This window comes from Phyllobates terribilis, unplaced genomic scaffold (assembly GCF_046119375.1).
Source record: "Phyllobates terribilis strain yellow unplaced genomic scaffold, ASM4611937v1 Scaffold_1__5_contigs__length_1240528914, whole genome shotgun sequence".
NCBI classification, from domain to species: domain Eukaryota; kingdom Metazoa; phylum Chordata; class Amphibia; order Anura; family Dendrobatidae; genus Phyllobates; species Phyllobates terribilis.
The window spans coordinates 798,722,957-798,735,833 of record NW_027362761.1 but is presented as its reverse complement, the minus strand read 5'-3'; the positions used below and the strand labels follow the sequence as shown (position 1 = coordinate 798,735,833).

At 44.7% G+C, this 12,877-nt stretch overlaps 1 protein-coding gene across 1 annotated transcript in view; it reads left to right on the top strand.

Annotated features, from left to right (window-relative positions):
* DNAH6 (dynein axonemal heavy chain 6) overlaps positions 1–12,877 on the top strand; it is a 493,878-nt gene that overhangs the window by 275,132 nt on the left and 205,869 nt on the right. The window contains exon 54 of the mRNA XM_073637077.1: positions 2,661–2,857. Within this exon, the coding sequence (XP_073493178.1) occupies positions 2,661–2,857 (197 nt within the window). The remainder of the gene's footprint in view (positions 1–2,660; positions 2,858–12,877) is intronic.

The window sequence follows — 12,877 nt, the reverse complement described above, 5'->3', positions numbered from 1 at the left end:
TGGTAGTGGGCAGGGGGTACGGGTCGATACCTCTCTTTTATGGGAGGATGGTCTCCCGTGGGGATGTGGTGTTCTACCCCCTTGACTCGCCCGAAGTCTAACGGGTGTTTACTGAACACTCTCTCGTACTCCTGAACCACCCGATAGACTCCTTGTTTCTGGTGTGCGGGAGTGGAGTCAGTACCCAGATGTAGTTGCTGACACCAGTCCTCCATGTTTTTCTTAGAGCCGTTACCTTCCTCCGGGTGAGATGGAGGCAAGGGTTCCACAGATTGTATAGAATTTTGGTTAATGGTATATAATTTGGCTAGCGTGGCATACCGGGGCAGGTACACTTCCCTCTCCCCGATATTTATTATGCGAACGGGCACCCTCCCATGGCGTACATCAACCACCCCCCGTGCTGTCAAAATGGTGGGCCTACTGTCCGAGTAAACTGGTTCTACCATTGCCTGGTAATCTCTACCTCTCAGACCAATAGCTGCCCGGCACCAAATCATCATTTCACTTTTTGGGGGCATGGCAATAGGAAAAGGGTCACACATTCTTACGCTACCAATCTCACCGCCGGAGAGTTCCACCTGTTGCCGTCGCATCAGTGCCCGGATCTCTTTCTGGAGCACCCGCTGCTCGCCGGAGCTGGCGTTCTTGGCAACCTGCTGTAAAAGGAAAATCACCTCTGCAAGACAATTTTCAATTACATTAGTTCCTAGAGTTATTTTTGGGTGACTCTCGTGTTTGTCAATATCTACAATGATCAGTCCCTGTGCTGCCAGTTCGACTCTACCGATTTTGATGGTCACCTCTTTAAATCCGATCTGTGGCACGGGCTGGCCATTGCTGGCGATGATACTCAAGTCGTCGTCAGGGTAGCGGGTAATATCCGAGTCATTCCAGTACTGCTTAAAGAGCACGTACGGGATGGTGGTGACCTGTGACCCGGTGTCCAGTAGGGCACTCATGGGAATGCCATCCAGTACCACAGGCAAGACTGGACGTCCTCCCACATATCTGTCGCGCCAGTTCGATGGGCCTGGTGATCTTTTTCCTGGGGGTTGAGGCAGTGAAGCTCTCCTCCGTATCCGACATCTTCCTCCCCCCTAGTGGACCGTGGCCTACCTTGCGATGATCCTGTTCCGTAGGCCGCGGCTCCGCAGTGGATCGTCAGGGTTGAGGACCTTCCGTCGTGCTCCTGTGACGTCGGCGTCTGCTGGGCTCCTTCCAGGACCTTACGCAACGTCCGGACGTGAGGCGGGGCTTCAGTTCTCGCGCGCTTTCGGAGTCCACGCCCCTCTTCTTCCCGCGCGGCGTCCTCAAGATGGCGTCCAATGGCGGGAAAACTCCACGGATGGCGGGAAGAAGGCAGAAGATGGCGCCGGATGGCGGGAAACTTCACCGATGGCGGGAAGAAGGCTGAAGATGGCGCCGGATGGCGGGAATCTTCACCACAGGTAAGTTTGAAAAGTCTCTTTTTCAGGCACGCAGTACCCGGTGGTTGCGGGCACGAAATCCTGCCGACTACGCCAAAGTTGACGCGCCCCTGGGCCTGTGTCGCGCTGCGTTGCGCACGCGGGAGCTTACCCGGAGCCGGATCTCTTGAGGGTTGTAGTCTCGTGGCGGTGACCCGGTCCGTGCCCAGGGAGTCAAACTGAGCGGCGATGTAACAGCGGTAGATGTAGGACGACTACGCCACCCGTTGAATGCAGCTATGGAGCTGCCGCTGCAGGACAGTCCGCTGAGGCCGGTGGATGGATGGTGCAGCGTAGATGGTATAACACCCAACGGGAGGGGTATGGCCTCAGGGCAGCAGATGTGGATGATGGGGGTAGCAGGAACCACTCAGAGACGGTGCGGTGTAATTCAGGGTCTTTACTGGTAACAACGATAGACCCTCCCGGAGTACTTGCTAGTGAACGGGGCCTGGTCAGTCCTTGAGCAGATGGGATCTCCCCTGGCCAGGCGGAGTTGTAGGCCTCCCAAACTGACTGTACTCTTCTGGCTACCTTGCTAGAAACGGATATAAGTAGCCCACGTCCCTGAGTGTACCGTGTGGTGCTCACCCGTATGGCCGGTGACTCGGGGCCTTCTAATGGCTTCCGCTCCACGATGGCGGTGCTGGTCCCACGCGTGTGACCGTGCCTTCGGGTTTCTGGGCCTGAGGACCTGAAATCCCCTGCCGGTCGGCTTCTGCTGCTGGGTAAGAGTTAGTCCCCACAGCCTCGGACGCCGGGTCCGGTAAGAAAGCTTCTCAGTCAGGGCGAGCTCTGCAGCTGCCAGCCCCTGACTCGTAGTAGTATTGCTTCTGCTGTTTCTTGTCTCTACTCTCCTTGACTGACTAACCCTGCCTCAGCCCAGGGTTTATACAGGGGAAGTCCTTCCCCTCCCAAGACTGGGCAGGAGGTGTGGCATGCACAGGATCCCTGACCAAAGGACCTCCCACCTGCTCTCAGACATAACATTACATTACTGTGGAAAACCAGACCCCTGGGGTGCCACACAATACCTGCACATGAGGAAAGAGACATAGCAAATCAGAAAAACTGTGCTACTTTTCTAATTGAAGGTATTTAATAATATTATTATTATTACACCTACTACATATTGGGTTAGGATCTTGAAGATGGAAATACCCCTTTAAAAGCTTATATTCCTTGTTTTAGCAAAAACCATGGCCCTCACACAAGCACGACTTAACCGGGCTGGAAAGCTGACAGCAGCACTAGGCGATGAACAGATTCGGTGGAAAGAAAGCATTGAGAGTTTTCAAGAAGAGATCTCAAATGTTATTGGAAATGTTTTCATCGCTGCTGCATGTGTTGCCTATTTTGGTGCTTTTACTGCTGTCTATAGACAACTGGTAAGTATATTTTCTTGCTTCATTTTCAGTAGGTGCAAGAAAGTTATTTTCCTTTATGAAACAATTATATATCCTTCAATGTTCCATTTAAATGATTTAAGAATGCAAATTTCAAAACAAATACTGTATATTATTATATATAGTAATTAGGGTTATACATAGAAATCATGGGGCCCTATAGCAAAAGTCCTAATTGGGCCCCATGATGCCTCAGAACTTTTAAAGACAGGGAGAGGGACATGTATTGCAGTACTTACACAGTAATTTTGCCCCTAAAGAAGCTCCTAAATGTTCTCACTTGCTATGATACCTCTTTCAAGGTGCCCATAGAGTATGATGGCCCCCCACACACAGTATGATATCTCCGCAGTACCTTACCCCACAATACCCTACATACGCATAATATGATGCCCCCAACACAGTATAATTCTGCCACAGTGCCCCAAACACAATATAATGCCCCACAGTTTCTACACAGTATGTTGTCCCTACAGTACTCCACACACAGTATGATGACGCACCAGTTACCCCACACCTATTATGACGCTCCTATCATGATCCCCCACAGTATGATGACCCACAATGCTCTTACACACATTGAGGCAGTATTATGCCCCCGACACAATATGATCTCCCCACAGTATAATGCCCACATACAGTCTGATGGCCCCACACAGTTTAGTGCCCCCATAAATCCCCCACACAGTATTTTAGCTCCCACAGCCCCCCAACACAGTATAATGCCCCTAGAACCTCCCTGTCGGGATTATGTTGTCTTTTTGCTGATTGATCACTACTGGCTGCTATAATTCATCTTGATAAATTGTGCTGCATTTACACTCCTTACCACTGGAGGTTGCTATTATGTTTCTGCAATCGCCCTGAAGTAAGACGGCCAATGTTAAACCTGTGGAGGCCATCTTGTTTCCTGTTTGGACCTACTTATGGCCACATGGAACTCTCATTCATTACTTGAATATTGTGTCTAGCTTTTAGTCTAGTTCCAGTCTCCAACTCCTGAGAATTGACTTACCCAGACTGTTCCTACTCAACTCTGCATTGTTCCTACAACTCCTGTTGCTACTTCCAAGGACTTCTACTACTACATTCTTTTCCCTGTTCATGCTCCTGCGGCCATGGATTCCAGCTGTGCTCCACCATAATCGTAACACAAACAGTATAATGCCCCCACAACCCTTCCACACACGCTCATGCTGTCTGATGACCCCCACAGGCCCCACATACTATGTTTGCCCCCTCAGCCTTCCTATGTAGGATGATGGCCACAACATCCCCCACAAAGTATGATGACCCTACAGTTTCCACCACACTGTATGATGCCCCTACACCCTCCTATATAAAGTATAATGCCCCCACAGCCCTCGCCCCTTTACATACACACTGTGTATGATGGCCCCCACAGGCCTCACACACTATGTTGGCCCCCTTGGCCCTCCTACACAGTAAGAGGGCCCCAACATCCCCCTCACACTGTGATGGCCTACAATTATGATGAAAAACTGGAAAGATAATGAGTGCAATGGGGTCTTATCTGGGTTAAAAAGTTAAATGGAAGCATGGTGGCTCAGTGGTTAGCACTGCAGCCTTGCAGCGCTGGGGTCCTGGGTTCAAATCCCACCAAGGATAACATCTGCAAGGAGTTTGTATGTTCTCCCCGTGTTTGCATGGGTTTCCTCCGGGTACTCCGGTTTTCCCTCCCACATTCCAAAGACATACTGATGGGGAATTTAGATTGTGAGAGCCAATGTGGCTTTATAATGTCTGTAAAGCGCTGTGGAATTAATGGCGCTATATAAGTGAGTAAAATAAAATTTAAAATTACATAAATGAAAGCAAAGAATATGCTCACCTTCAAAGGTTGTGAAAGGCACAACCCCTGTGAATGCTGAAAAGACTGGCTACTGCAGATCCACAAAAGGAGATTTCTTGTGCAACTAGAAAAGTAAACTTCTGTAGTTTATCTTGATGAAGAAGCAGGTGCACTTCAAAACGCATTGATAAATAAAAACGTGTCTTTGTTTTCAGATTTTTTACTACTTCATCTTTACTACTGGCAGAGCGGTTTCATCTCCACTTTCTCCAGTTGCACTGTGCTGGCCACGCACATTATGATGCCATAACAATCCCCACCACAAAGTATGATGACCTTGCAGTTCACATAAGACAGTATAATACCCCAACAGCTCCACACATGGTATGATGCCCCCACAGCTCCACACGTTGTATGATGGGCCCCCAAAGCTATCTACACAGTTTGATGGAACACACAGTCTACCCTCCAGACAGTATGATCCTTTACACAGCTGCCCACAATGTATGTTAGCTCCCTTAGCCTTCTCACAAATGTATGATGGTCCCTATAGTCTCCACACAAAGTATGAGGGCGCTCCACAGTCCGCACACAGTATGACAGTACCCAACACTGTATAATGCCCTAAAAGCCTCCCCCACACAGTACGATAGCCCCCACTTCTTCCCTCCCACACAGTATGATGGTCCCACCGCCCCTAATACAGTATAATACTCCCACAGACACCCAACACAGTATGATGCCCCCATAGTCACCACCATACAGTATGATGCTCACACATACCCCTACTAGTGCTGGCTAATAAAATTAAAAATTAAAAAGATCTCATCTGGCCCCATCCTACTAATACGCTGCTCAAGACTTGAGAATGTGGAATGAGTTTCCATGCAGCAGGCATGATCTAAGGATGTCATTGAGCCTGCTATGCTGGGTCTTAGATACACATGTTAAATATAGGAAGAGGGAACAAACTGCTCCCAACTCCACCATTGGTTTCAACTGTATCTGCTTCCTGAGACTGCAGATATTGTTGAAATTTCAACATCAGGTGGGGGTAGATGTTGATGAAATTTGGGCCCCATCTTGTCAACTGCTGCTATTAGTGTTGCGCCACTGAAAGTAATATAGTGCATAAGAACACGCATGTAAATTAACCCCAAGACTTATAATGTCCATATGCATCTTCTATCATTGCAAGCTTTTTATATTTCATGTTATATTCAATACTACAAAGATTATATTTCTTTTTCTTGCCAATAAGATATCCCCTTTCTATATGTCCCTTTAGAGCAGGGGTCCCTAACCTGTGGCTCGGGAGCCAGATGTGCTTTGCGTATCTCTGCCAACTTGGTGCTGTAATGCAGCGGCTTGCTGCATTGCTATAATGTCCAGGGGGTGTGTTCTGGCTGACCATTTACCTCCCCCTCAGGTGACTGATCACGTGACTGTGACATCATCACAGGTCCTGTGTGCACAAAAGGATATATAAATCCTGGTGGTTTTGAAACTGAGAGAGAGAGGCCGGGAAGGCTGAGGCTGGATCCCTGTGTCTGGGATACCAGTAGCCTTGGAAGGCAAGAGGCCTGGTGAGGCAAGAGGCCTGGAAGGCAAGAGGTTGGATTCCTGTGTCTGGGATACCAGTAGCCTTGGAAGGCACGTGGCCTTGTGAGGCAAGAAGCCTGGAAGGCAGAGGCTGGATCCCTGTGTCTGGGGTACCAGTAGCCTTGGAAGGAACGTGGCCTGGAGACTACGTCTGGGGAGCCTTAAAGCCACAGCTGTGGCAGAACAGAGCTGATAGAATCAGCTGAGACCCGGCAAAGGTAAATTGGCGCTTTAAATGAATATTGTTGCTGTACCTTGCTGAAGTCTGTATTTGAAGCCAAGCGGGCATAGCTGCCACTGAAAAGGCTCTAGGATACATGTGTAACATTCCTGCAAGTCACTGAGATGGACTATGTTATGAGCGGTTTATGATGTGTAATAAACTGTTGGTCTTCATATTACCGGAAAACGTTGCATGTGTGCTTTAATTGATCCAGTGAAGCGAGTACCCCCAGCGTGATGAATAGCGCTACCTTACAGTGCATTAGGACCAGGTCTAGCAAACAGCTAAGAAGAGTAGGTCTCCAGACTTTTCATTATATGTTCACACATGTTGTTTTTTTTTTTAGCGACACAAATCTGCAGCAAAACCCAACTCTGGCAGAAAATCAGCTGTGTCAAAAACGCAGGTTTTGCTGTGTTTTTTGCTGCATTTTTTCAGCATTGTTTTCATTGTCCTTCTGTCTCTATTTTTGCATGTACATAAAGTTCTGTGAAAAAAAAAATCTCATTCTGGTTTTGGCGTTGGGGGAGGTTCAGGAATAGTTTAGACACTGGCAATGCATTGAGTTTGTATGACACTATTTACTTTCACACTATGTGGTCTGCCATTCAGTTGCACAGGCATTGTTCAATTTCCCACCTCACTGGGACACAGGAATTGTTCAATCTCACACATAGCTCAGCTAATGTTTACGATTCTACACATCACTAATTTAATTAAACTCTCCTAATACAAACAACCATCTCAGTGACCAAGACAAGATGGTAAAATCACAAAACTAAATGAGTTTCACATACTGCTGTACTTGCTTATTTTCACTAAAAATGCAGCAAAACCTGATAGCAAAACACATCATGTTTTTTTCAGCGTTTTTTTCACTACCCATTACTTCCAATGGGTGAAAAACGCTGAAAAACGCGAAAAAACGCTGAAACAAGTAACTTGCTCTATTTTCCAAAAACCCAACCAAGGCACAAAATACGCAGCAAAAAGAAAACAAGATGTGTGAACAGAGAATTCTGGTTTCTCATAGACTTTGCTGGTACTGCAAAACGCAGATGAAAATTTGCATAAAAATCTGCAGCAAAAAATGCTGAAAAACCCAACATGTGTGAACATAGCCTAAGCCCACACAGAAGAGCAGATTTGGAGGTGTATATACTGGCCCATGGGGGTGGATAGATAAATATGGTGAGCTGGAAATAGGATGTTACTACCAGATATTGGAGATGCTTGAAGCTGGATATGGTAGTGTGGTTGGAGTGCTTGATACGAGAATACCAAATGGAGATAAATTAGGAGCCCCTGGTGGCAAGTATGCTGCTTATAGGACCAGGCGGTACAGAGTATCAGTGTGATTTCTGAGGGGGAAGCTTTGGCTGTCATTATACAGGTAATGGGGGGCTCTGGGTGTCACTATTGGCAGGGCTCTGGATTTGGCTTGTGACCATCTGTCAGAGCTAAATGTGGCTCTTTGGTTATGAAAGGTTGGAAATCACTGCTTTAGGGCAGAAGGGCATTGGAGAGAGAGGGTGGTCTCCCACTTTGGACTACTGAGTGCTTTTAATAAGCAACAAACACAGTTTTTCCTTAGATTAGACACTTTCCATTATTATCATGGTTAAATTGACCCTCAATACTCAAAACCCCTAAAGTTGCAGTCCATTAGCAAGTCAATAAATACTGAGATTTGAATACCAATTCCTAAATTGCTTGATTTTTTTATGTCCCACCCACTAAATTGCACAGAGAAAACTGTTTAATGGAAGTTAGCACCAACCATAAAGCTTGTACAGACAGTTTTAGTGAGACAGTTCTGCAGGACTATTGGCAAGTATGGTTTACATGGCTGCAGGCACAGTTTCACCTGAATAAAATCAGTGGAGCTAGACCAGGGAAGTCAAACTCAAACACACAGAGGGCAAAAATGAAAAACTTGGACAAAGTCGCGGGCCAACCAGTATACAGTATAATGGTCCCCACAAAGTCCTCGATACAGTATAATGGCCCCACATAGGGTGGTTATATTTGGCCCGCGACACCAGAACTGTGGAGCAGATTTGGCCTACAGGCCAGAGTTTGACATTTATGAGTTAGATAATTACGCCACAGGTATGCCATATTTCCGTTTTTAGTTATGTGGGTAAAAAGTATATTGCATCATACAAATTTGTTCTATTGTTGTTACATGGAATTATATTTTCTAGTATTTAATGTGTTGTTTCTACTGATAACTCTCTTTCAGCAATGATCACCATCCAAATATTTAATCCGATAATATGCATTAATTTTTTTAAAATGTTTGAATATATTCCCTGGTATTTCAGCCACACTGGGATGAGTTGTACATTCAGATTCTGCACTCTTTGGTTAGTGAGGCATATAGTGAGCCTGAGATCCATCCTAGTCAGACTGGAATCTCCCTAGGCTAGGTTTGATGTTCTGCAATGTGGCTTCTTCTCTTAGGCTGATCTCATGAAGCGTTAAACATCACTACAGGACCTGAGAATATGTATCATGCCCACAGTAGCCACACTGCGACTTATTACTAAATGATATTTTGAAGATTAATCTTTCAACTATGTCAACTTTCTGCCCGTTTGATAATTTATGTGACACCATCAAGAAAACATAAAAAACCCGTAAATGAGATGATTCTTAGTTATGCTACACCCAGGATTTATAGTGAAGATACTGTATCTTCTAATAGGAATGGCTTTTAATAACATAAGATGAAATGTCACACTGGTAATTTACAGGATTTTTTATGCCATACAAGTCTTGCGTTCTATTGATTCACTTTTACATTTATATATCTAAAACTAAAATATCACACTTCAGAGCCCCCTTTCCTCAGAGTCTCTGGAGGAGCAGCTTCCGCTCTGGCAGCATTGCACGGCCCTTATTTTCCATGGACGGCCATTCTCGGGACTCTCTTTGTAACATTACATGGCTGGCTGTAACTTTCCTTAGCAAAACTTGCTGTTTGCTGGAGGTGCCAGAAGAGGGATCCCGGGTGAGCTACTGATCAAAGGTGCATTTGCCATTCAACATATTCCTCAAGAATAACCAGATGTCATGCTTGATCAAAGGGACTTTTTCATTCTTAAAACAAAAATGGAAATATCTAGAGTTCTAAACTATAAAATGTACAATTGTTTTTCCAAGTCAGGCATGTCCCACTTTTCTTCCATGCTTTACAGCCTTTTTTTGTAGTTAACAAGACAAGGTACTACTCTCTAAACTAAATGTTTGGCCCCGATAAAATACTAAAGCTTATACTTACCTCCCGTGCAAGCACCGTTCCAGCGGTGTCAGAACTCGTGGTCCCGGGGCTGTATTGTGGTGGAATGACACGTGGTGCCCAGCGCCCAATCAGCGCTGGTGTCACTGTCCCCGTCTTTGTACAACTTGAACATGAAGAGGAAGCCAGGGCTGCACCTGATCCCAGACTTCCTCTTCAAGTTCAGTTTGTCCGAAGGCGGGGACAGTGACACCAGTGCTGATTGAACTCCGGGCTCCGCGTACCATTCCACCACATCACAGCCCCGGGACCGCGAGTGCCGACACCGCTGGAACGGAGTCGTCACGGGAGGTTGAGCATAGGCTTTATTATTTTATCAGGACCGAACATTTAGTTTAAGAAGGGGTTGTCCTAGTAGTGGACAAGCCCTTTAAGCGTATTTGAAGAAGATTTTTCAAAGCTATTCAACCACTTTAACCCACAGCGCCTGTTTCTATGCTGTTACTTGTTCTTATTTAAGAGATGTTATAGCGGTGTTCACAGAACTAAGGTTTCAGACATTACTTGTTTTTCATTCAATGCTTCACTTCTGCAGCTTTCTTCTCAATTCCCCAAGGTTCTATCAGACTTCACATAATTTATTACTACCTTTCTGGGTTTCCCTTTGGCCATCATGCTTTTCTTTTGGTGTCATATCTAAAGAAATAGCATCAGACTTTATTAATAATATACACTCTTTTATGCAAGTATAATCTAGTTTGCCGAGTCCTTTTTTTTAATAATCCAAATAATGTAAAACATAAGAAATTGATATGGCTGTAGTATATAATTGATGCTGATATAAAGTTGACGGTCTGACAACAATCTTAATCTTGGCCAAGAAATAACACTGCTCTCTCCCCTCAGGAAGTTTCAACCGTATTAGTATTAAAAGCACAGCTTCTACTGATACAAATACTATAAATACTATCATACTTTATTATCATCCCAAAAGAAGATGTTTAGTATATTCTACATTAATCTACATTTTCAAAATGCTTAACAGAATTCACTCTCTAATTAAATTATGCTAAAAAAGAAATGGGTTGGCTGCAGGAGGAAATTAACTTTATTCCCCCGGTAGTGTTTGGGTTTCAGTCATGGGTGTGGTGCCGGAGGGGGTTCAGTCACATCTCTGTGTGTAGACAGCAGCCACAGCAACTGCGCCCTGGCCCTGACTAACAGCAGCTCAGCATTAAAGTCCGTCTGTCAGTCAGTGTAGGGGGTGCAATAACAGCCGCTGTTCTCTATACACACAGAGCGGTGACTGAACCTGCGCCGGCACCACGCCCGTGACTGAAACCCGAAAGCTGCTGGGGGGAATAAAGTAATTTCCTCCCAGCAGCAGGGATCTAAGTGCGGGTGCCAGGCCCTTAGATTAATCCGATATCTGCAGGTTAATAGCGTTTATTCACTTGACAGGTTCCCTTTAAAACTCTGAAGTGTATAGTACCTACTTTCCTGGTAGTTTGTAAGGCATAGCTGCTAGTGATGAGCCAGTGTGCTCGTTTAACCCTTTAAACAAGCACGCGCGGGTACTCGCGGAGTAATTTCGGCGTGCTCGGCATTTCAGTTACAGCCACCACGGCTGCATATGTCGCGGCTGTTACACATCTTTGACACATGTAGGGATTGCCTGACAAACAGGCAATCCCTACTTGTGTCACAGCTTTGAAACTACTCGGCGAGTACCCGAGCATGCTCGTTTAAAAGGTTAAACGAGCACGCTCGCTCATCACTAATGGCTGCTGATTCATCATTGCTTTTGCACCTTTTTTTTTGGAGTAAAAATGGATCTAATAGTGACTTTTTTCATTTCTGCCTTATTCATTTCATTTACAACATTTTTTAAGTTAACTTTAATTGGTTTTGTCTTCTTTTTTCTACTTGGTGCATGTGGTTTTAGTTATCCGGATGTCTCAGCCTAATTGCTCATTCGTGACTTTTCAAAATGTTGCCAGATTTCTGCTCAGTTGCACTTCAGTACAGTTAAAGACTAGTGTGCGGCATGTTATAGCTTATTAAGAGGGCCATGCAACTTTTATATTCTAAAAAGGCAAAGAAAGCAAAAGAGACAAAAAAAAGGATCGTTGAATTTGTACCAATTCATCAAACAATGTGTGCCATATTTTATCAATTTGGAAGAAAGTTCACCAGTGCAAAAAGAGTGCAAAAAAAATTATTTCTGAACCAACGTAAATCATGAATCGAGGGCCATAGTGTTTAGCACATAATAATCATCTTGAGTGAAATGTTATCTATGCCTAAATAATAACTATTAAGAACTGCTGTATAAGTGCTAGTATTTACTTTCCATAAACCTTATAGTTTGTAAGCCTGTGAGGTCAATATCCTCTCCCCCTCTGTAATAGTCTGTTAGTTTATGTTTATTGTACTTGCTTGTATTTTATATATTGTATTACATGTATGTATAGCCTCTTCAAATGAACAGCACCTTTAAATAATTAGGGCTTTAAAGAGGATATGTCACAGTAAAAATCCATGATTCTGCTTCTCTTTTCCATTTTGTGTTGCATCGCTCCATTGCAGAGATATTCACATTTCTTTCTTTCAGATTGCAGTATGTGAAATCTCTGCTTGAAGTTCAACTGGGCATTGCTTTAGCGTCTTCTCTGGGGACATGCTTTTTCACATCTCCCTCACAGATGGTGCTAATCACCCCTCCCTTCTAGACCCTCTGATTCGCAGTGTCTAAGATTGGTGAAAGTGCACATCCCCAGAGTAGACTCTGGAGAAACAGCCAGTTGAACTACAAGCAGAGATTTCACATATTGCATTCCTAAAGCCAAAAATGTGAAGATCTCTGCAATAGAGTGATACAGCACAAAATGGAAAAGAGCATGAGAATAAGGGGAGCTCAGGGATTTTTACAAGATACTTGACTCGTTTTTTTTTTAGCAACTGACAGGTCCTCATTAAAATAATTAATGTTAATATTTGGTTGATTGGCTCTGCAGCGTCATGCCTCCATCTTGCAATCCTGAAAAAAATTTAATTATACAATCTTGCATAATAATATAACTTATAACAGTATTGTTGACGTTCATAATGTTAAATGCA